Raw genomic sequence first — 21,814 nt, 5'->3', positions numbered from 1 at the left:
GCAGACCTACAACTTGGCTGACCAATTTCTAATCATGCAAATCTCGAATCATGTAAGCATTTCTACCTCCCCAAGAATGGAAACTCTAGTAATCATTCATAGTTTTAAGTAGCCTTGCCAATTAGTTCACATTTCATCTCTCATTTAAGCAAGTAAACACATCATTTATTCTCATGTATTGATTCTTATTCACATTCTCAATAAGTAAACACACCATAAATGTGATCCAAACAGATTTATGCAAATCTCTAATCGTGCAAGCATTAGCCAGTGGCGGACCTACAACTAGGCTACCCAATCTAGTTCAAAAAAGAGTCATTCGTACCTTTATGATTTCATTAATTTTATATAATAATAAAGTTTTTATTTTATTTCAAATATGTCCTTAATTCAATTACATTTTTTAATTGAAATCAGTGACTTATTTTATAAAATAATTAATTAATATATTTATTGAATAGATTGAAATATTATGGGCTAAAATGTCATTCCTGCTTTAATATATTTTTAAAAAATCTAATTAAAAAAAGTATGTCAAGCTAATATAAAATTGTTACTAGTATTAAAAGTACTTACAAAAACAACATAGTAACAATCATCAACATTTTCATAAACTTTTTATTTGACTTTTGAGATTTCATTTGTTAAATACATTAACTAAGAGGACAAATTAGAAAATAAAATTTGTATATTTTGAGAGTTTCTTTTATTAGAAGAATCATCAGCATTTAACTCTTCAAAGATAGTTAGAATACCTGACAAATAAATAATGACATCTAAATAAATTCTTTATGGGTTGAGTTTAGTTTATTATTAAAACTTTTGACTAATTATACTTTTATAATTTAAAAGATGAATAAATTTTAATTGTTTGATTTATTTAAGCCTAGTAAGTAAGTACTTGACTTCAAACATTAAAGTTGTACTCGTAATTTTTAATTGATTGTATTTATATGTATTGATTTATTTTAACTTAAAATTCTTAATCGATTTATTAATTCTTATATAATTATATAATATTGTAAGTTGTAAAGTCATATTCTACATTTGAAAAAATATTTTTTTTTTTACATTTGAATTGCCTATTATTTTTTATTCTATTTTTATAATTATTTTCATTTGGAGTTCATATTAATAAAGAAGAGACTCTTCTTATTCCCCTTATTTAATAAATTTCTTTCTACTTATAAATTTTTATGTTCACTTTCAAATATAAAATTTTTAATTTACCCAAGTTAATGTATACTCTTGGGTCCGCCCCCTAGCATTAGCTCTAAAGACGTGATCTAAACATATTCAAAGCACTAGGCCATTCGAGCAATAGCCTATGTGATAACTTACTCTCTCAAGTCTTAACAATATAAACCGCATGGACATTAAGTATGATAGATGAAGTCGTAGTATACGAATACTGTGCGGTTTCCATAACCTAATTTTGCATAATGGTTAATGGAATACTTATTATTCATTAACAATTATACAATGCAGCTACTTGGGCTTGTAGCCCAGTGGTGAACCATCTTTAAAGTTAAGCATGACCATGAGGACAATGGTTTGAGTCCCCATGAACTCAAACTACCTCAATTAATTATAATTGTGTGGAGATTGCTTATAACGTCTTTCTCTCTTGCGAAATATAAGTAGAGTAGAGATATCCCTCTCCAAAAGGGGTAAATGTAATACAATAATCTAATACTTAATCAATTAAAAATAATAATTATTATTATACAATGCAACTACCTAATTTTTTTTTATCCCCCCCTCTTTTTGTGCGTGGTATCTCTCTCACACCCTGCCTCAGTTTTAATAAAACCCGTGGGTTTCGCGTTGGCCGCAAAACCACAACCAAAACCATGGGCAGTTTTGTGTCCGCAAAAACTAAAACCTGCGAAAGCAAAACCGGTTGCTACGCTCTCTGTCCTGTCTATATCACGCCACCTCGGTCTTTGCACGCCAAAAACAACACCCACCTCTTCATTTCTATTCTCTGGTTTTTCAAGGAGAAGTTTCTTCGGCTTCATTTTTCCAGAATTTGGTGCTTTGGGCAACTCACTTTTCTTGGTTTAATCCTCAAAATTACTGGGTACGTTTTGTTTTCATTTCTCAGTTTTATCTTTGGAAGTCAATTGTTTTGGCAGTGTAAAAAACATATTCCCGACTGGGTGAGAATTTGTGTTCTGTAAATTGAAACACAAATATCTGTGTCCTTAAGTGGCCAATGACATTTCTCTCATTTGGGTTTTTACAGTTTTATTAAATTTCTGTAGAATTAATATTAGTTTGATGGAACCAAATGGTTTACAAGGTGGGTTGTTTTCTGGTATTGCTTCAGGAATGCTGGGGCTAGAAATGCCATTACACCCACAATCACAACCACAGCCACAGCCGCAACCACAACAACAAAACCCTCAAACAAACCCACAAAACCCTCACCACTATCCTCAAATGGTTGCATTTTCACATCACCCTCATGATACTGAGTTGCATCACACGCAAACACAATCCCAGCAATCCGTGAAACAGCAACATGGCTACTTATTTTCTTCCAAGCAAAAGCAGCAGCAGCTATCGCCGCTCAGTGATGAAGATGAACTTGGATTAACCCCTGATGATAGTGCTGGAGATGGCAAGAGAAAAGCATCTTCTTCTCCCTGGCAGAGAATGAAATGGACCGATAGCATGGTTAAGCTGCTTATTCTGGCTGTTCTTTACATTGGTGATGAAGTTGGGTCCGACGGGAACGATAAGAAAAAGACTGGAGCTTTATTACAGAAGAAAGGGAAATGGAAATCGGTTTCGAGGGCTATGCTGGAGAGAGGGTTTTACGTATCTCCTCAGCAATGTGAGGACAAATTTAATGACTTGAATAAGAGATACAAAAGGGTTAATGAAATCCTTGGCAAAGGAACTGCTTGCCGTGTTGTGGAGAATCAGAGTTTGCTCGAGACGATGGATTTGACACCCAAAATGAAGGAGGAAGTGAAGAAGTTACTCAACTCTAAGCATTTGTTTTTCAAGGAAATGTGTGCTTATCATAGTACTTGTGGTCATGGTAGTGGTACCGGCGGGACTCCTGGTGCCAATCACTCGCCAGAAGTAGCCACAGAGCCCTCTGTGGTTCAGCAACAACAAGCACAGCACCGGTGTTTGCATTCATCAGAGACTTCCCAACTTGGGGCCAATTCAAATAGAGCTGAAATGGAAGGAACAAAATTGGTAAAAGTGGGGAGTGATGAAGAGGATGATGTGGAAGAGGACGAATCTGATGATGATGATTATGACGACGACGATGATGAGGCAGTAGGAAATTCGAGGGGCCAACAAAATGGGCATGGACAGGAAGATGAAGATGAAAACGATGAGAAACTGTCGAGAAAAAGGCAAAGACAGGGTAGCTTACCTGTACCAGTGTCACCAATGGTGCTGCAACTACGTTGTGAAGTGAGCAACGTGATTCAAGATGGGGCCAAGACTTCATGGGAAAAGAAGCAGTGGATGAAGATGAAGTTACTGCAATTAGAGGAGCAGCAAATAAGCTACCAATACCAAGCTTTCGAGCTTGAGAAGCAGAGGTTAAAGTGGGTGAAGTTTAGCTCCAAGAAGGAGAGGGAAATGGAGAAAGCAAAGCTGGTGAATGAGCGGAGGCGGCTTGAGAATGAAAGCATGCTTCTTGCTCTTAGGCAGAAGGATTATGAATTGCTTGATCATCAGCACCATCATCAACAGCAGCATTCTTCTAACAAAAGGAGTGACCCGTCTTCCATTACAGGATAAAAATGTACAATACGTGTTCAAATGATGTAAAATATATAGATTTAATAGCTTTCTTGTTATTTCAGTTTTAGTAATGAAGTCTGTTACTTTCCACATAGATCCTTTCTATAATTCTGTTTTCGCTTTATGCTGTTCATCACAGATTCTAGGATGTAGATGTATGATTTTGTCAGGAAGAATAACTAAAAGGTACATCTCAAGAAGACTGAATTTCTTCTGCCTGCTAAGTTGAGGCACTTTTCGAACCGACAATCGTTTCATTAGAAGTCAAACGCACCAACCATTAGGCCACGGGCGCGGCAACTCAGCTTCTCGTCTAATATTTTCCCAACAATAAACACAAAGGCAGTCAAGAGGCATTCATCGTAGATAAAAACACTCCTCGCGAGCTGGAGCGCAGCTGAGATCCGGATGAGACTGCAAAACGGCAAACTGAAATTGTAACTTCAAAAGGTTGCATCACAGTACCAAATTTATAACAATGTAAAATCATAATACATACAAAATAATTTGCAAGTTAGTAAAGCATCGTATGACAGTCAAAATTAATCAACTTCTAGGTTGGCTCTGTTTCGGGTTCTCAAAAATTTTGAACCAAAACTTTCTTCGAGGCATTCAAAGAAAAAAACTTAACATTTGCTTCATAGAAAAAGCTTTTTGCATAAAAAAATTAACATCCAAATCTTGAACATTCAAGTTCATTTTACGCAACATAATTCCCACAATGATCAAACCAAAATCACTCATCAACTTTGGGAAAAAAAGAAGAAAAGAAAAGAAAAAGAATTTGATTAATGTATCTAGCAAATGAAAGCAAAACAATTGGATTACATGAAGAGAGACAGCAAATGATGATAGCTTTTTTTTTTTTTTTTTAACGATCACGTGCTTCTCTGGGAAGGGCTTCTCCAAAAGCTAGTACTGTGAAATCTTCCCCACAGCTGCTTCCCCAGAACCATCTCTCCTCTCAGACTCACATCTGAAAAAAAAAAATTGTAAATATAGTAGAACCTTAATAAAATAGTAGTCCCGGGACCATAGAAAATCTCTTGATTTAACTAATATTAATATATTAATAAATATAAAAATAGTGTCGCGTTCATAATATAAATTTTTATAAAATATAAAGATTGTATAATTATTGTAGTGCTTTGAAATTGTATGATATGATTTTGGTTTTGCGTAATGATTAAATTATTAAAAGTGTAATGAATAATAATAAAAAGGAAGAAGCTGAAGATGACAATTTTATTATAGAAGTCATTCTCAATTTCTCATGCAAAGAAGCACCTAAAGTAACGTTGACTTTGAATAATTTATTGTTGCAAAGCGAGAATACTACACCGGATCTTCTTAAAGCATTACAAAAAGTTAGAGATGAGATTTAAACCCAAATCAATTTCAAAAGAAGCAAGCAACACTAAAATACTCATATACATATCATATATATTTAGTTAAATTTAGTTAATTAATAATTTATAATATCAATTGGATCCAATAGAAAAATGAAATTTCTTTGAAAACTTATTGTCGAATAAATTATCAAATTATTAATTTATCATATCAACCCTAAGTCGAGATCTACAAAAACTATTGTTTAATCAGAATTTACTAATTTATCAACTATTAAGTTAACGAGATTCTGTTATATACAACAGGAGGGTGAATTTGCAGCACAAACCCTCACACCCGCAGTTGCACTTCTTCTGCTTCGGCAGAAACCCTTTTTCAATGAGATCCTCAACAGGCCAGCCGGTACTGCGGCCAGAATTCTTTGATAGCTACAACCTCCGACCTACAACCTCTTAAACCCAATCCATCTCACATCGCACATTAACAAGTATTACAAACGAAAATGATGCTTCTTTAATGTTTTCTGAACGTGTCATACAGCATCTTCCTGGAGGTCCCAACAATACTACTAATGAAAATGATGCATCTGAAATCCATTATTAATAGCCTTTATAAGTTAAAACCATGATGTGGCTTGCCTTGACATTCAGTGAAAACAAACTTAGGGATATCGTGTGAATTTCATACTTTAAAAAAACTAAAATATCTTTCCCCGACTTCCAGTCTGGGAAGTTTCATAATTACTAGTGCGCTTTAAATACAATTTGGCCATAATAAACTCCAAAACCTGGAGATATACCTCACAGGTGCCAGCAACATGGTCCACCACCGTTTTCAAAAAATTAGGACAAAAAAATGCCACAAAACATGGGTAGTACAAGCATTTTAGTCTTCGAGCTCAATAATCTTAACCACAGACGCATCGCCGACTTTCTGGCAAACAACAACTCGATCATGCGACTTTATAACTCCTGAAGCCTTCCCGTGATCAAGAGCAACCTTTAGAACCGACTCATTTGTGGCATTTGTAGACTCCGCCTAGAAAGTGACAATGAAGATATCAGATTTCATGAAAGCAAAACAGAACACAAAGAAAATAACAATAATAATAAAAAGGCAGAATCAATTATCCAATTACTTAAAGAGTGGCATTCATGGTTTTCTTTAATGTGTTCAGAAGATAATATTATAGGACAATGATATAACATAACGAATCTACATTTAAAACAAAGGTTTAGATCCACCTGGCAGTTGCAACAGGCACTCAGAGCACAATAAACTGGTCGAGTCAATATACAAAGTTTTGAACCAAAGATCAGTCCTAAGCAACCTAAGGAAGGCCAGGAGGCAGTCTTGCCAGGGTCATTCCATTTAACAAACAAATAACATAGACTTTATCACCCCTATGGCCTATTGAAAGAATTGCCCAATCCAAGAGTTTCACCAGGCTGTTTCTAGGGATCATTAGTACTTTTAAAGCATGTTAAATCCCCCACTAACCAAGTAAAATAACAAGATTGATAACTTACAGGATGTCGAGGATCAGCAAGCATAGGGAAGAGACCTCTCACAATGAGTGATTGCCTTGCCTGTAGATTGATTTAAAAGAGAGGAAACATATTTTTCATTAACTTGGACACCCAGGGAGGTAGATATTTAAGTTCCAATAATAAGATAAAACAGGGAATGGATAAATGCAAAACACACTACTACAGTAAATGAATTATAAATTATCAAAGTAATACCTCAAAGGCTCCACTAAAGCTCCATTTTAGTTGATTTGTCTTAAGGCGCGGGATCACAACTGATAGAACCGGCATTGTTGGCCTGTACTTGGCAATCAATCTGCAACATGTACAAAATGTATTTTGAGTCATCAAGTGAAGTCAATATGAAAAGCTGAAAAAAATTAGAAAATCAACTAGACGGTAAAACCTGCCTACAGAAAAAGATGAGTACCTTGCAGCTCTTCCTGATGAAGTGAAGCATATAATAACAGATGCCTTCACTTTAATGGCTGCCCTTACCTAAACAAGAATTGAAAAATAGCCAGTGAGAATTTCTCTTAAGCAATACAACTATTCCAAATTTAAATCAAGACTTGGAATTGGAAAATAAAATAAAACAACAACAAAATCATTGAAACAGAACACAAAAGAAAAACAAAGTCATTACCGCTGAAGATGCGATAGACTCTAAGTGGGTCATTGGCTCTCCAACGCATTTGACGGTCTTCTTGAAATAAAGGTCCTGGTTGAAAACCTTCTCTGCCTACATGCATTAGGGAAAAAAGCGATAACATTGTACAACGAACATAGAGAAGGAAAAAATTACTAATCAGTGTATTAGTACTTCAAATTCCAGAGTAAATTACTGAATCTATTTTTAATTCACAAGAAATTAAATCACCCTGAATTCTGAAATGAACACACAGCAATATGCACCAAAGCTGATAGATTAGTTTATAATTACCATTACATATGGAAAATTAATAATAAGCTCTGTAGCAGCATGAAAAATTTGTTAGTTTCCTTGCGCTGGATAAACAAGATGGCTTTCATGCGCAAGAGATTCTCGCAAACTGGAAGTCCAACGGATGAGGGGAAAGATCATAAAGGAAGAGAAACATTATGCAACAGGGACCTTTTCCCATCTTTTTCAGATATATAGAGCAATATCAAAACCCCAGTGGTTCTAGTTGTGGGTGAATAGTCATTTGACTTACCCCCCCCCCCCCCCCCCCAACACACACACACACACACACAGAGAACTCATCACATGTAGTTTTAAGAAATATATATATCAAGAACTCATCACATGTAGTTTTGAGAACATAAGCCTGATTACAAGTAAATAGGTTCATTAGGGAAAAGATGCTGCTTGAACTTTTTAGTATGAGCATTAAGCATGCGCAGGGAATATCTTTTCATGAAAACACTGCTTCCTAACTGATGTAAATAAATAATTTACCTCAGCACAAATTTTACCAACAATAGAAATAGTTTCTACGGGGTACAATCCACGCAGAGTCTCAGCACCAAGAAGAATCGCATCACTTCCTGTGTGTATAAAAAGATATAACCTTTAAGTCACAAATTACATCTGTCATATTTGTAAACAACTCAGCCAAAATACCAAACATGTTAAAAGAAGATCAATCATAAGAAAGTGTCCACAATAACCAAATGCAACTATCTCCTTTGAAGTAGGAGAGTTGTAGAAAGGTCTCAAAAGCATTAAGAGTTGAGGATGCAAGTGATTGACACACCATCTAACACAGCATTTGCAACATCAGTTGCTTCAGCACGAGTTGGTCTCAGGTTGTCAGTCATACTGTCCACAACACGGGTAACCACTGCTGGCTTTCCTGCCATATTACACTTGTAAAGGGCAGCTTTTTGAAACAAGAACACCTGCAAAGTATATAGAGGTCCATTTAACTCATACATAACATATTGACAGTTCATGCAAATAAACATTTCACAATTAGAATAAAAAATTATAAAACCAGTTTTTTGTAAAGAAAAAAGAATGGATGTAACAAGTACTTCAAGAATAAATTAAGAAAAGAGAGAGAGTGAGAGAGAAGGTTCAGAGGTATTTTGCATTCCATCTTAAAATAAAGTAACTTTTAACCATGGTTTATACATCACTACAATCTCTACACGTTAGCAACTTCTGCACATCTTACAGAAAAGCAAGTACATGTACACCACACATCTTATAAAACCAGCACATTGGAAGTGCAAAAGTAACAGTAGCAAGTTAATGCTTTGACCAAGTTAGGATTCTAACCTTCTCAGGAGGAAGATCGATTCCCAAATTACCACGGGAAAGAATAATACCATCTGCTGCTTGAAGGATCTCATCAAAATGGGTCAAACCCTAGAAGGAAAACATAAATGCATACAAACAAATTCAACTCTTTGAACATCAGAACTTGTACAAAGAGCAAAATCAATCTTATTAGAGAACAATGTGCACAAGTCACCTCTATATTCTCAATCTTTGCAAAAATTTGAGTTTGACTGAGGTCACCCAACTTGGAGAGATACTCGCGAGCCTGCATCACAACATAAAAAGTCCTGTTATCAAATTATTTAGATAAAATGAATAAATTTCAGATAAATTCAGCATGAGGATCATTTTAGGAAGATGTGATAACAATGGCACTAAATCAGGAACGATAATTACTTGGCGCACGTCTTCTGCATGTCGCGTATAGGACAATGAGAGGAAGTCAATTTTGTTTTGAACTCCCCAAGAACTAATGACCTGAAACATCAGGAAGAGCACAAAATTATAGGGCAGCAAGCCAAACATTACCGAAAAGGAGAGAGAAAACCTACAGTATGTTACATCAAACACTAAAATCTAGTCAATCAAACCTATAATTTACCTCCTTATCTTTATCAGAAAGAGTTGGCAGTTGAATACGAATTTGAGAGGCATGTAAAGTGAAAAGTGAACCAGCCAATGTTGCAGTATTCTTTATCACACAAGTTACATCATTTCCTTTCACTTCAGAAACCTGATTAAGTCCAATAAAAAATCATCAGCCCTGCATGAGCCATAAGTAGGTTTCCTAAACTCTTATGACAGAGAAAATGTAATTTACTTCTCAAAACAACTAATTTCCCAGAAACTAAACTTTCTAGTCGATACAACAGAGCCTTCAGCATGCAGCGTGTTGAATATCTCTTACCTCCAGCCACACAGAAGTAGTCTCACTTCCAGTGAACAAGTATTGACCGATAAAAATGGTGTCTCCTTTCTTCACTGACTGCAAAAACCAAATTAAAGGTTTTATTTGTTACACCATTTCACCAGAAAAAAAAAAAAAAACCCTATACCAACTCAGGGAAAAACCAACAATTTCCCAGTAGCACTGATCAACAAATATTCATGTATGAAAAATAACGAACATCAATGTAAAAAAGGAAAAAAGTTGAAAACCTTAGCAAGTCCATCGAAATTGATGGGCAAAACTTGAGAAGTGGCTTCTTGTCCACAGTCAGGTGTGAGAACAACAGAACCATCTGCCTTAAGTGAAATTGCCTTCTCACTCTTATTAACAACCTGCAATTCGGGACCCACTGTGTCCAACATAACCTGAAAAACCACTCACTAAATTTATCAGCACCATTCCGAAGCCAAGCTCAAGACAGTCAAGGAATGCATATAAATTAATCTCAAACTCAAACTCAAACTTACAGCACAAAGCTTCTTAGTAGTCTTAACTGCCGCCTTGAGATTCTCCAAGGTCTCTTGGTGGTATTCAGTATTACCCCACGAGAAATCGAATCTAGCCACTGGTATCCAAACGACAACGTTGCATGCATCAGATACAATTAAAAGCAAACAAAACTAGCAGCTTACTTCTAAATTCTAAAACGCTGTTACTAAAAACAAACAAACAAACAAACAGAACAACAAATTATTAAAAGAAAAAAAAAGAATCTACCAGACATTCCAGCTTTGAGGCAACCGGATATAACATCAACAGATCGAGATTTAGGACCAAGCGTTCCAACAATTTTGGTCATTGCCGGGAAGAAACTCTGCACAATTAATCAATCAAAATCAACAAATCTACGAATAAGAATCTGATCGTAGCTGATTCAAAATCAAGAGAAAAAAATTGATAAAATAAATAACAAAATCGAAATCAAAGAACAAGAATACTCACGGCTTTGGATGGCTCCAGGATTGAAGCCATCCTGATTGGCTCCTCGAGAAGCAAGTGACTTGAATGCATCTTTCACTGAACAGAGAGATACAGAGAGAGTACGAGAGATGAAAGAGGCAGCGGTTAGCGTTGATTAGAGTGTTTTGATTTTTAGTGTTTATTCGTTGATTAATACTTACGATCGTCCACCTTAGAATATGCTTCTTTGGTATATATATGCTTTCTTTTTTCCCTTCGTAGTTCGCACGCCGCTCCGCCACCGGGGCTAATAATTTATTAGTTTATTAATTTTCCAATAGTACAGTGTTATGTGGTAAGACTAAACTTGGTTCCACTACGACCACCTGATATGACCTTTTCAATGGGTAATTTTCATCTTCATCCCCTGAAGTTTGGGGTCCCTTCACTTAGGTAGAATGTATAAAAATATTCCCATTTTACACCCCTACTGTAAGTATAAAGTTTAGTATATATTTAGTATGTGAGGGTATTTAAGTAATTGTATGCTAAATTATTAAATATTAAAAATATTTTGAATTTTTGCACTTTGAAAATGAAACATGTCAGAAACATTATTATGTCCAATGGGTCCGCTAGGTAATAACATAAGCATGTTAGTGTTTAGTGGATTTAGCACCAAATTGAAAATAATGATTTGTTTAATTTTTAACTTCACGAATCGAAAAAATATAATTGATATCACAATCACAACACCTAAGAAATGCATTAAGCGAATTCGTTGCTGTGATGAACAAGATGTCGGGGAAGTAATCAGAATCAAGTGTGACGGGAACTGATGTAAGAGTTCAAATTGATTTGACGGCCGTGTGCAAATACCGGTGATGACCAAGAACCCACCCACTTGCAATGGAGCCGTATGCTAGGTAACTAAAAGTTCCATTGTTTGTTGTATTTTTTTTTAAAACTTTATACTAATAGCAGGGTGCAAAGTGGAGATACCCTTATACATTCTATTTGAGTGAAAGGACCACAAACCTCGGGGGATGGAACTGAAAATTACGTCCTTTTCAATTGAAGATCTCACGTATTACACGTGGCGTGATTGTATGAAATCAGAGAGAACACGTACTGGGTTCACATTAGGTTTCATGCGGCGACCAAGTTTGAATGTACTTCAATTAATTAATTGGGAAGTATTGGAGTTTCTTGGAGAAGGGGGTAGGGTTACGATCACGCGATTGTGTGGTGCGTGAGTAGGAGATGCGATCCTCTTGTGCTGTTCATAAAAATCTACCCGTGTTAATGGTAAGTTGGTGGGTACGGTTTCAAGGGGCACGGGGCGTGACTTGTTGAATTGCCCTTTCCTCAAGCAGAAAGTGCCTCCGGCCCATGGTTATGAAAAAGTACGTAGGCTATTTTATTTAATGGGTCGATTTACGTTTAGTCCTCGTAGTTTGTTAAAAATTTAAAACAAATTAAAAGTTTATGAAAATAGTCACACAAAACCTTGTAGTTGAAAAGTTCGGGCATAACCCCTTGGACCAAATCTAACATAAGAGTTATTTGACAATATGAGAGTATTTTGTATTTTCAAATTAAAAAATTACTTTTAATTGTATATCAATTAGTTTAAAATAAAAAATAAGGTTATTATTATCATTGTTAAAAAACCAATAAAAAATAAGGTTATTATTATCATTGTTAAAAAACCAACTATAGCTTTTATTATCATATTATGCTTAATTTCATCATGCTAACTAATTTTATCAAATTTTACTCTATTCATAAAAGTTTACTATCCGTAGTTACATATAGGAAAAAATAATGATCTATGATTTTTTTAACCAAAATATTGTCATTCTTCAAGTCTATTAGCAATTTTACTCTTAATTATATGGGTAAATCAGTTACCTTAGCATTTCGTCAACCTAACACTAGCGTGTTCCAAGTTAATCAAAGAAATATTGTGAAAATATGGTAGATTTAATTGATTGATTTAATACGTAAATTCTCAAGTGCGGATGATTAAATATAAATCTTGTGCGAATTCGTGAGCATATCATATAGTGTTTTAATAAATTCAACAAAAAAATAATGTAACAGTGAAGTCACATGAAATCTATATTTAAACATCTACATAGGAGAAGCTCCCATATGTAAACTCTTATTCTATTTACATTTCTAATAAACAGCAAGGTTTTGGGTGTAAACTGCCTAAGATTCAGCTTACCTCACCTGGTTTTGAATTTTGATCATGTAGGAGTCAATTTAAAAGTTCAAATCAATTACTATGGGCTGTCGGTTTAAGTTGCGGTCCCTTTAGGAATCCAGACGACCAGAAGGTTTAATTATTTTCCTTCTTCTCTCTTTTTGGTCTTTTCAAGTGTATTTTCGACTTTCAAGAGTTTTGGGGCCATCGAGAACGTCTTTCTTTTGCATTTGGTCAAAGTTTCTAGAAGATTGATTTAGTATGAGAAAATTCTAACTCGTGCCATCGTGGTACATTTTTCATTATTTTTTAATTTTGACTTAATTATAAGATTTCAAAATGTCTTAAAAAACAAGATCTACGATGGCTCAAGCGGCATTGACAGAAAAAGACGTGTAATTGGAATGTCATTGTCATCTAGATCTATAGCTGTGCCTAGTCATGATCATAAACATAACTGTAGACTGTAGTCGCAAAATATAAGCAGGTTATTAATGACGCTTATGTCATAAAATACAGCACTTAAAGTTAAAAGAAATTGGAAAAAAATAAATATATTACCAAAAAAAAAAAAAGAAAATAGAAGATCAGAAGAAAGCAATAAGGCACGGCTATTTAAAGCCCAACAAGGGGAACGTTGCCAATTGAATATCACCGCAACTGATATTAATGATTTTTATTGTTCTTTGAATGCGAGATTTTTATGAAAAAGTATTTTTTAAAAATTTCATGGTAGAAGAAGTGTAGAAATTGTGCTACCGAAGTGCACAGATTACGAACTTCATCATCAATTCATCACAGTTCTTATGGTCTTATGACTGGGGCTGAGGGATAGAGACAAACAAACAACAAGTACATACTAATATATTGAATAACTTCATAAGTTTTTATGTAGATATGGTTGAAAATAAATTAATTAAATACTTTTTTTAGAGAATAAATTTGTGGTGTTGTTGAAGAAAATTCAAATTATCTAAAAATACCAATTTTAAAAATAAATCTTGCACATAATTCTTAAGTAGGGATTACAAACATGAGAGGTAAATATTGGTATTTAACTATTTATGAGTGAGTTTTCCACCCATTCAAATCTTTAAAAAAAATAAATCTTTGAAATTTCAAAAAAAAATCGAACCAAAAGATAGTAAATTGTAACTTAATTTTTTTCCCTAAATAATAATTATCCTTTTGATAATCTTTTTGAAAGCATCGTTTCAGTAATTTAATTCCTCAATAAATACTTTCAATTATTTTTTATTTTTAGGAAAATACTTTTAATTAAAATTTTAATACAATGCTCGATTTATTAAGGGCCGTGGCAAGATAGCGTCCACTTTTTCGCCCCTGCCATTGGCCCATTCGATTTAATAGTCTCGGCAGCAACATTACCAAAAATGTCTAGTGTTGGGCCCCTCCCACGTGTCAATCAACTTGAGCATTACTTAACGGGATCGTCACATTCCGTCACGGCAGATTTCACCAAATCCCGCGACATATCCGTTCCGTTAAACCTCTGCCTCTTACTTGATAACTTCCTTCAACGTTCCACATCGCCGTCCTTAACGTCGCCGTTCATCAAACAAACCCTAACGGCGAAACCAAACCTTAACGTCCTCTAATGGCCTCCTGTGACGACGATTTCCCTCTCCTCGGCGACGATCACCACCACCATCAAGCAAATCCTAACCACCCCCACCACATCTTCCAACAACAGTCGCCCTACGCGCCTCACCGGTTCGCTCCAAGACATGCGCAACAGCCCCAGTCCCAACAGATTCCCGATACCATCGGCGTCCAATGCGGGGACGAAGTAGAAGGAGAAAACGACGCCGATTCGGCTTTCACTTACGACAACAACAGTAACAATCAGGCGATCCTGGATGTGCGTACGGAGAAAAGAAAAGATAGAGAAGATGTCAACAATGGAGACGTCACTAACACAGGTTCTAGTCCTAGCCCGAGTCCTAGTCCGTACACTTGCAAGAAAGCGAAATCTTATTCGAACGAGTACAGGAAGGATCGCGAGGAGTGGAGCGACGCCGCGATCGCGTGCTTGCTGGACGCGTATTTGGATAAGTTTACACAGCTGAATCGGGGGAATCTGAGGGGGAGGGACTGGGAGGAGGTGGCGGCAACGGTGAGTGAGCGATGTGAGAAGCTGAACAAAAGCGTGGAGCAGTGTAAGAACAAAGTTGATAACTTGAAGAAGCGCTATAAGCTGGAGCGCCACAGAATGACTAATGGCGGTATGGCCGCAAGCCATTGGCCTTGGTTTAAGAAAATGGAAGAAATTGTTGGGAATTCCTTGCCGATCAAGACTGTCACCGACGATGATAAAGCCAGCGGTTCCTCTACTAATTCAATTCGACAAACCAAGAGGTATATAATTCAATTGATGCTTCATACTGAACTCTTTTACCTTAAATTCTTACATATAATTGATATTACTTTTGGCAGATATGTTGCAGCAACACCGATCCCAACAGGTCAGATAAATAACGTGAAGGCCAAGCCAAACCCTAGATGGCGGAGAGTAGTATTCAAAATTAGTGGTGTTGCTCTTGCTGGAACTGGCCAAAACAATATTGACTCAAAGGTTTATCATGACTGTGGTTATTGACATTTTTGTCAAGTTAACAGTGAAATCATTTTGACGTTTGTTCTCTGGACTAAAGCCTATGTTAAATTGATTAATGTTGATTGTCAGGTGGCCATGCTGATTTCCAGAGAAGTTGCAACTGCTTGCCGTCTTGGGGTAGAGGTACTCACTCCCTCCATCATTTTTGTCTGCAAGACTGGAAATTTGATTGCAACATACTTCTTTCTCGTGGTTTTTCAGGTGGCAATTGTTGTTGGAGGTAGTAATTTCTTTTGTGGAGATACATGGGTTACGGAAACAGGTTATGATAGATCAACTGCATATCAGATTGGGTATGTGGTGGTTGCTAGATTTTGAAGTATTGTGTAATCTTCTAGTTTCCTAAAATTTTCAAACTTTTCTTTGGATTGGATTATTGCCTAATGAAAAGCATGTTAGATGAAGCATCATCATTGGGTCGTTTGTGAATTCATCTTCATTCTTTCAACTGCTTGCCTGCAGAGAGAATGAAACCATTAGTGAACTTCTTATGACATCCTTCTGCAGTTGCATTTTCATGTATGAAACCAGAATGAAACCTTAGAAGGTCTAATGATATAGTGCGGTGAATGTTATTACTAGATAACATATGTGTCTTTCATTTTAGAATCATCTGCTCTTTAAAGTCCTAAATTCTCACAATCTCATTTCTTTCATAAGCGACCATCAATAGAAAACTATCGAAACCAGTTGTAAGCCTAAGAACATAGGATGTATGCAGGATAATTCAGAATTTTTTAATTTGCCTTAATTAATAATATGCATGTCTGTCAAGAGTTTAACCTTATTAATGTCCTTTAGCTTTCACATGCCATTGAACTGTATTTGCTATTTTTTTTTATCCCTTAGAAAATTCCTTGGGAAAAGGGGGGAATGTATGTTTGATGGTGGAGGGGATCAAATGGAGATGGTCTTAACTTGAACATTTGACTGCAATCAGTACAGCAGCAGTTCGGTGGTTCCATGCTACGAGTTAGATTTGATTGGTTTAGGTAGAATAGTATGGAACAGAATTTCTTTCAGTGCTATTTGTTGATTGTGATGCTGCCTGATAATGTTGTTGCTATTATTGAGTATGTTGTTCTAATCAATCAGTGACTTCCTGATTTGTTTCAGCATGATGGCAAGTGTGATGAATTCTGTACTGCTTCAGTCGGCTTTTGAAAAGATGAGTGTTCAGGCACGTGTGCAAACTGCATTTACACTGCCAGAGGTTACTGAACCATACAATAGGCAACGCGCTATACGACATCTTGAGAAAGGAAGAGTTGTAATATTTGGTGGTATTGGTTCTGGAGTTGCGAATCCACTCTTTTCGACTGACATGGCTGCAGCTCTCCGGGCTTCAGAGAGTATGATTCTGCTCTAACTACGGGCTTTGCAAAGCTTCTGATTCATTGAATTTTAGCTTTCTGTGTCCCCTCTCTCTCTCTCTCGGCGTCCTATTTTTTATTTATCTGTAAACTATGTGAAACTCTCTTGCTTCCCCAGTTCATGCCGAGGTGGTCCTCAAAGGTACCAATGTTGATGGCGTCTATGACTGCCACTCTCGAGACAACAATGCTACGTTTGAGCATATATCATTCAGGGAGTTGGGCTCTAGAGGTGCAATACCCATGGACTCGACGGCGCTTTCCTTCTGTGATGAGAACAGCATTCCTGGTTGGTACTTGTAATTGTTTTGGGTCAATTTACATTTAAATTTTGATTCAGGCATAGCTAGTTTATTTGGTTGCCTTTTCACAGCTTCTTGTTTGACTGTTAAGAGGGTTCCCGTAGCAAGATTACATCAGTTATAAAGCTGTTCAAAATTCATGGTCAAATGATTACAGTATTCGATGCTTGGGTGTCACATGCCATGATGAGTGTGCTGTTATTGGATTATTTTTGGGGGAATTGATGCCAACCCAACTAACCAGTTTTATTTTGTGCAGTCGTGGTGTTCAATCTTCTGGAGCCTGGAAACATCTCAAAAGCTATATGTGGAGACCAAGTTGGTACATTTATTGATCGGACAGGAAGAATGAGCTAGTATGTGGTTCTTTACTTGGTATGACCTCTGACTGTGTCTGTTATGGTTCAGTGGACTCTTTAAACATCAATTAACCTTAATTTTGGCTCGACCAGGTTGCACTTTTTTCTTGGTACCCGTGTGTGCAGAAGTAAGGGTTTGACTTGTCTTATAACTGATTATCCAGAGTTGATTGCTTCATTGACGATTTGCTTCATAGTTTTGGTGCTGATTTATCAGGAATGTTAGTTTGGGGACTAAAAATAATCCAGATTAATTAACAGTTGATTGTACCTATAGTAGGTTTAATGTAAGTAATGTTAAGAGTCATATCACAGATATATTAATGTTAAATGGGGGATAGAGTTGCAAGTCATTAGGTTTCGGAATTCTGTATGCAGCCATTTGTGAAAAACTTGTATGATTTTAAACTTCAAACAATGTAGAGTTAACACAGATCCATGCTGTGTGCGGAGATTGTCTGAGATATGAAATTTGTCTTTGTATAAGAAAAAATTCTTGTTCTTGGTGGCAGAAGCACTTTTCCTTTTTTTGTTTTTTTTCATAATATCCAAAACTCGACAAGGTGTCAAAATTGGGATTCTCCAAGTAAATCTACTAGTGTAATAATTGGGATCCTTGAAGCTGATCAAAATTTGGCAGTTGGTTTCTCCATTTTCCGGTGCTAATTTGAGCTAATCTGAGAGAAGCCATGGCAGTATAACAGAAAAGTGGAGAGAAAATCCAGGAGGTAAACCCAATCCAATCAGTTCAATCCCAGAATTCCAGTAATAGCATTATGTGTCATATATAACGCCAACAAAAGTAAATTCCACAGATGGCCAGTTATGGCTATTAGTTAGCGCTCTTTCTGTTCATCTCTAAGTAAGTTTGAATTGATAAGTCCGAAACCGAATGATTGAAAATTATTGACCCAGAAATCGTCCAATTAAAAATTAAAGTATGTGGGACGATATTCGTATTTCGTCTGCTTTTCCAGATAGAAAATAGTGTGATTCACTGTTATGGGAAAGATAAATCGTCCATTTTCTACCCTTGAATGTGAATCATGTGATGTTGAATCACGTAAATTTCCGCGTTATTTACATTCATATCATCCCATTTATTTTAATTTCTAGTTGACCAATTTTTTGCGTCATCAAATTAACTCGTTGAGACTTTAGTGAAAACAGTGTCTGCAAACGAAGCCGCATATTGGAACTGTTCGATAATGTTTGATTTTAACAATGGTGGCAAGATTATCTGATCCTGTTACCCTTAGGCAAAAAGAAAACACAAGGCTTTAAACATTGCAAAGAACACATAATACAACCATAAGTCTAAGAGGAGAGCCTGCAATACTGACAATTTGCAGCGAGAAAATGCAAATGAGATAATGTGATGATGATGATACAACCACCATGGATGATGGAACTAATAATTAATTGAGCACTGATAAATTAATTATACGCGACAGAAAAATCAGTAACCAGCTAGTCCATCTTCAGTGGTTGCGAGGGAAGGAGAGAGTGAATTGCGCGATTCATCGTATTCCTCTCCAAGAGGAGACTGCTCGACTCTGATATCCTCAATCATCTTTGCAACTTCTGCCATTGTAGGCCTCTTTTCGGGCTGTGACACAACACAGGCTAGACCCACATGGAGCATTGACACAAGCTCTTCTTCAATGTTCTTATACCTCAAAAGTTCTTGATCGAACACTTCTGCTGTCCACTCTTCCTTCACCACTGATCGCACCCATTTTGGAAGGTCCACCGCCTGCTCCTCTTCGTCTACCCGTGGACGAGTAGGCGAAGGGTACTGTGATGGAGCTCTGCCTGTCAGCACTTCCAACAACAAGACTCCGAAACTGTACACATCAGCCTTCTGTGAAAGTCTCTTAACTTCAGCTTGTTCAGGGGCCTTGTACCCACCTAATCTCGCAATTGCCTGAACTGGATTTAAAAGCAGTGACAGCCCAAAATCAGAAATGCAAGCAACACCATTCTTGTCAAGTAACACATTTGATGACTTGACATTTCCGTGTGGTACTTTGGCTGTACCATACTCTTGATGAATCCTTGCAAGCCCTCTAGCCGCCCCCAAAACCAAGCTAATCCTCGTCGTCCAATCCAATGGAATCCTCCCCGGCCCTCGATTCCCTGATTATCAACAATAATCACACAATTAAGGAAATTAATCTCAGTCAAACAATTAATGTTTTAACGACTCACCATGGAGAAGCGAATGCAAGCTTCCATTAGGCAGATAATCATAAACAAGAAGTTTCTCCTCCTTGGCATAATAATAAGCTCTGAGTTTAACAACATTTGGATGCTTAAGCTTCCCAATAACATCCATATATTGCTCAAACTCCTTTCTTGCACAAGGGTTTGCATCTTTCAATCTTTTAACAGCAACAATGCTGCCGTCATCGAGAACCGCCTTGTAAACAGTCCCAAGACTTCCCTTTCCAAGCATCTCCGCCGAAGCTCTCAACAAATCTTCAAGCTCAAACTGCTTCTTCCTTTCGTAGAACACAAGCTTACTCGTATCCGTCCCACTAGTTCCATCGCTGTCATTGCCTCCATTCGCGTACACCCTTTTTTCGCTCCCATAATTGCTCCCACTTCTCCTCTGCTGCTTATCACTCGAAATTGAACTCCGGTCTCCACGACAGCAATAAGCAACAACAAATGAAGTCACCACCAAGAGCGCCACGCAATTGCCTAACACAATTGCCACAATAGCAGCAGTGCTCAGTCCTTTCTTTGATCTGGTCTTTTCCTGACCAAATGCTGGCCTCTGCGGCATTGAACTCGGGTTAGACGGCACTGTTTCAGGAGCCGATGCAACATCCGGAGGTGTGTCTCCGCTGAACGAGCATGCCGGCAAGGGACTAGACCCGCAGAGTCCTTCATTCCCGACAAAGCTCTGCTCCCCGAATTTCTTCAACAAACCTTCCGGTACGCGACCGTAGAGTTCGTTGTTTGACACGTTAAGCTCTTTTAAATCCTTAAGCGAGGACGATAAATCGGGGATTCGACCAGTGAGCTCATTGTTCTGTAACCGGAGAGTCAAGAGCCGGGTCAAGTTCGTCACTTGTTCCGGAATTCTGCCGCGGATGTTGTTATCCGATAAATCTAAGCGGAGAATCCCATTGAGGGCCGATATTTGGTGCGGGATTTCGGCGGAGAAGTCGTTGCCGGAGAGGTAAGCGAGTTTGAGGTTGGTGCAGTTGGTGAGGGGCAAAATGGTGCCGTTCAAGCGGTTGTCGTGGAGGTCGAGGAAGCGGAGCTGGTCGAGGAGGGAGAGGGGGGCGATGGGTCCACGTAGTGAATGGGAGGGGAGGGAGAGTGAAACCACGCGCTGGCTTTTGGGCGAGCAAACGACGCCGGTCCATGCTGCGGCGCACGCGTCGGCGCCCGTCCAGTTGGAGAGGAGGTTGCCGTGAGTGTCGGTCTGGAGGCGAAAAAGCGTGAGGGCACTTGTGTCATTCGGGTTTGAAGAAGAAACGGAGAGAAGTGAGAGAGGCAGAGAAAGAAGAAAGAGATAAGCTTTCTTCATGCTGGACTCTGGAGGAGCGAGTAGGCTTGAGGACAGGCGGGAAGAGAAGAGTGAGCCAAAGTGTTTTAAAAATATATTTACCAACACATATGATACAAGTAGTGCTTTTAAGACAAGTGCTTCTAGCTAGGTTTGTCTTTCCATGAATATTTTCTTAAATTTACTAAAATTATTTCGTCAACTTACAAAAAAAATAAAAATGGCATAATTTAAACTCTCTCTCTATCTCTCTCTCTGTCCTTTTTTTTTTTTTAATTTTAAACTTTTGAATTTACAAAAATATATTGTTGGACAATAATGTACTTAAAATAAGATAATATGAATGAACACAGGATCGCGGTAGATGGGGATGTCAACGTGCATGAGTTGTCAACAAACACAATTAACGTGTCATCATTCTTAGATGTATTATTATCTAAAATGCTGATTCGGTTCATCAAAGATTCAAAAAAAAAAAAAAAAAGTAAGACTATTTTTGAAAATTAATTAAAACTTTTGGTTATTTATGCTAATTTCACTTATTTTACTGGGAGGGAGAGAGAGAGAGAGAGGGGGGGGGGGGGTTGTTGTTAGAGCTTTTGTATGTTTGAGGAGAGAAGAATGATTAAAGGG

At 37.2% G+C, this 21,814-nt stretch overlaps 4 protein-coding genes across 8 annotated transcripts; 2 read left to right on the top strand and 2 right to left on the bottom strand.

Moving 5' to 3' along the window:
- Positions 1-1,799: 1,799 nt before the first annotated feature.
- On the top strand, positions 1,800-3,871 carry LOC102620087 (uncharacterized). Of its 2 annotated transcripts, XM_006481859.4 has the most exons (2): positions 1,802-2,083; positions 2,333-3,871. In XM_006481859.4, exon 2 carries the CDS (start codon positions 2,335-2,337, stop codon positions 3,772-3,774), a length of 1,440 nt encoding a protein of 479 aa, XP_006481922.1. In that variant the 5' UTR covers positions 1,802-2,083; positions 2,333-2,334; the 3' UTR covers positions 3,775-3,871. The 2 variants fall into 2 exon arrangements, with proteins under 2 accessions (XP_006481921.1, XP_006481922.1); XM_006481858.4 differs by having other exon boundaries at positions 1,800-3,871.
- A 1,926-nt stretch (positions 3,872-5,797) lies between these two features.
- On the bottom strand, positions 5,798-11,062 carry LOC102619606 (pyruvate kinase 1, cytosolic). 2 transcript variants are annotated; one of them, XM_025099870.2, is made up of 17 exons: positions 10,996-11,062; positions 10,817-10,891; positions 10,592-10,688; positions 10,342-10,439; positions 10,084-10,239; positions 9,833-9,910; positions 9,527-9,658; positions 9,322-9,402; positions 9,119-9,190; positions 8,923-9,012; positions 8,396-8,540; positions 8,098-8,186; positions 7,303-7,398; positions 7,087-7,154; positions 6,873-6,972; positions 6,657-6,716; positions 5,798-6,165 (listed from the first exon to the last, which is right to left on the bottom strand). In XM_025099870.2, exons 2-17 carry the CDS (start codon positions 10,883-10,885, stop codon positions 6,013-6,015), a joined length of 1,584 nt encoding a protein of 527 aa, XP_024955638.1. In that variant the 5' UTR covers positions 10,886-10,891; positions 10,996-11,062; the 3' UTR covers positions 5,798-6,012. The 2 variants fall into 2 exon arrangements, with proteins under 2 accessions (XP_024955638.1, XP_006481919.1); XM_006481856.4 differs by lacking the exon at positions 10,996-11,062 and having other exon boundaries at positions 10,817-10,989.
- A 3,387-nt stretch (positions 11,063-14,449) lies between these two features.
- Positions 14,450-18,172, top strand: LOC102619123 (uncharacterized). Of its 3 annotated transcripts, none has more exons than XM_006481855.4 (8): positions 14,450-15,365; positions 15,444-15,582; positions 15,694-15,741; positions 15,826-15,917; positions 16,741-16,976; positions 17,116-17,286; positions 17,559-17,674; positions 17,752-18,172. In XM_006481855.4, the coding sequence occupies exons 1-7, from the start codon at positions 14,605-14,607 to the stop codon at positions 17,654-17,656; spliced, it is 1,545 nt and encodes a 514-aa protein (XP_006481918.1). In that variant the 5' UTR covers positions 14,450-14,604; the 3' UTR covers positions 17,657-17,674; positions 17,752-18,172. The 3 variants fall into 3 exon arrangements, with proteins under 3 accessions (XP_006481918.1, XP_015387022.1, XP_006481917.1); XM_015531536.3 differs by having other exon boundaries at positions 15,694-15,747; positions 17,559-17,655; XM_006481854.4 differs by having other exon boundaries at positions 14,451-15,365; positions 15,694-15,747.
- Positions 18,173-18,913: 741 nt separating this feature from the next.
- LOC102618821 (leucine-rich repeat receptor-like protein kinase PXC1) lies at positions 18,914-21,289 on the bottom strand. Its single transcript, XM_006481853.4, has 2 exons — positions 19,870-21,289; positions 18,914-19,797 (listed from the first exon to the last, which is right to left on the bottom strand). The coding sequence occupies exons 1-2, from the start codon at positions 21,200-21,202 to the stop codon at positions 19,118-19,120; spliced, it is 2,013 nt and encodes a 670-aa protein (XP_006481916.1). The 5' UTR covers positions 21,203-21,289; the 3' UTR covers positions 18,914-19,117.
- Between the last annotated feature and the right edge of the window lie 525 nt (positions 21,290-21,814).

Source organism: Citrus sinensis, chromosome 6, assembly GCF_022201045.2.
Source record: "Citrus sinensis cultivar Valencia sweet orange chromosome 6, DVS_A1.0, whole genome shotgun sequence".
Classification (NCBI taxonomy): Eukaryota; Viridiplantae; Streptophyta; class Magnoliopsida; order Sapindales; family Rutaceae; genus Citrus; species Citrus sinensis.
Note: the sequence above shows the minus strand (reverse complement) of the source record. Positions and strands in the feature narration are given on the sequence as shown.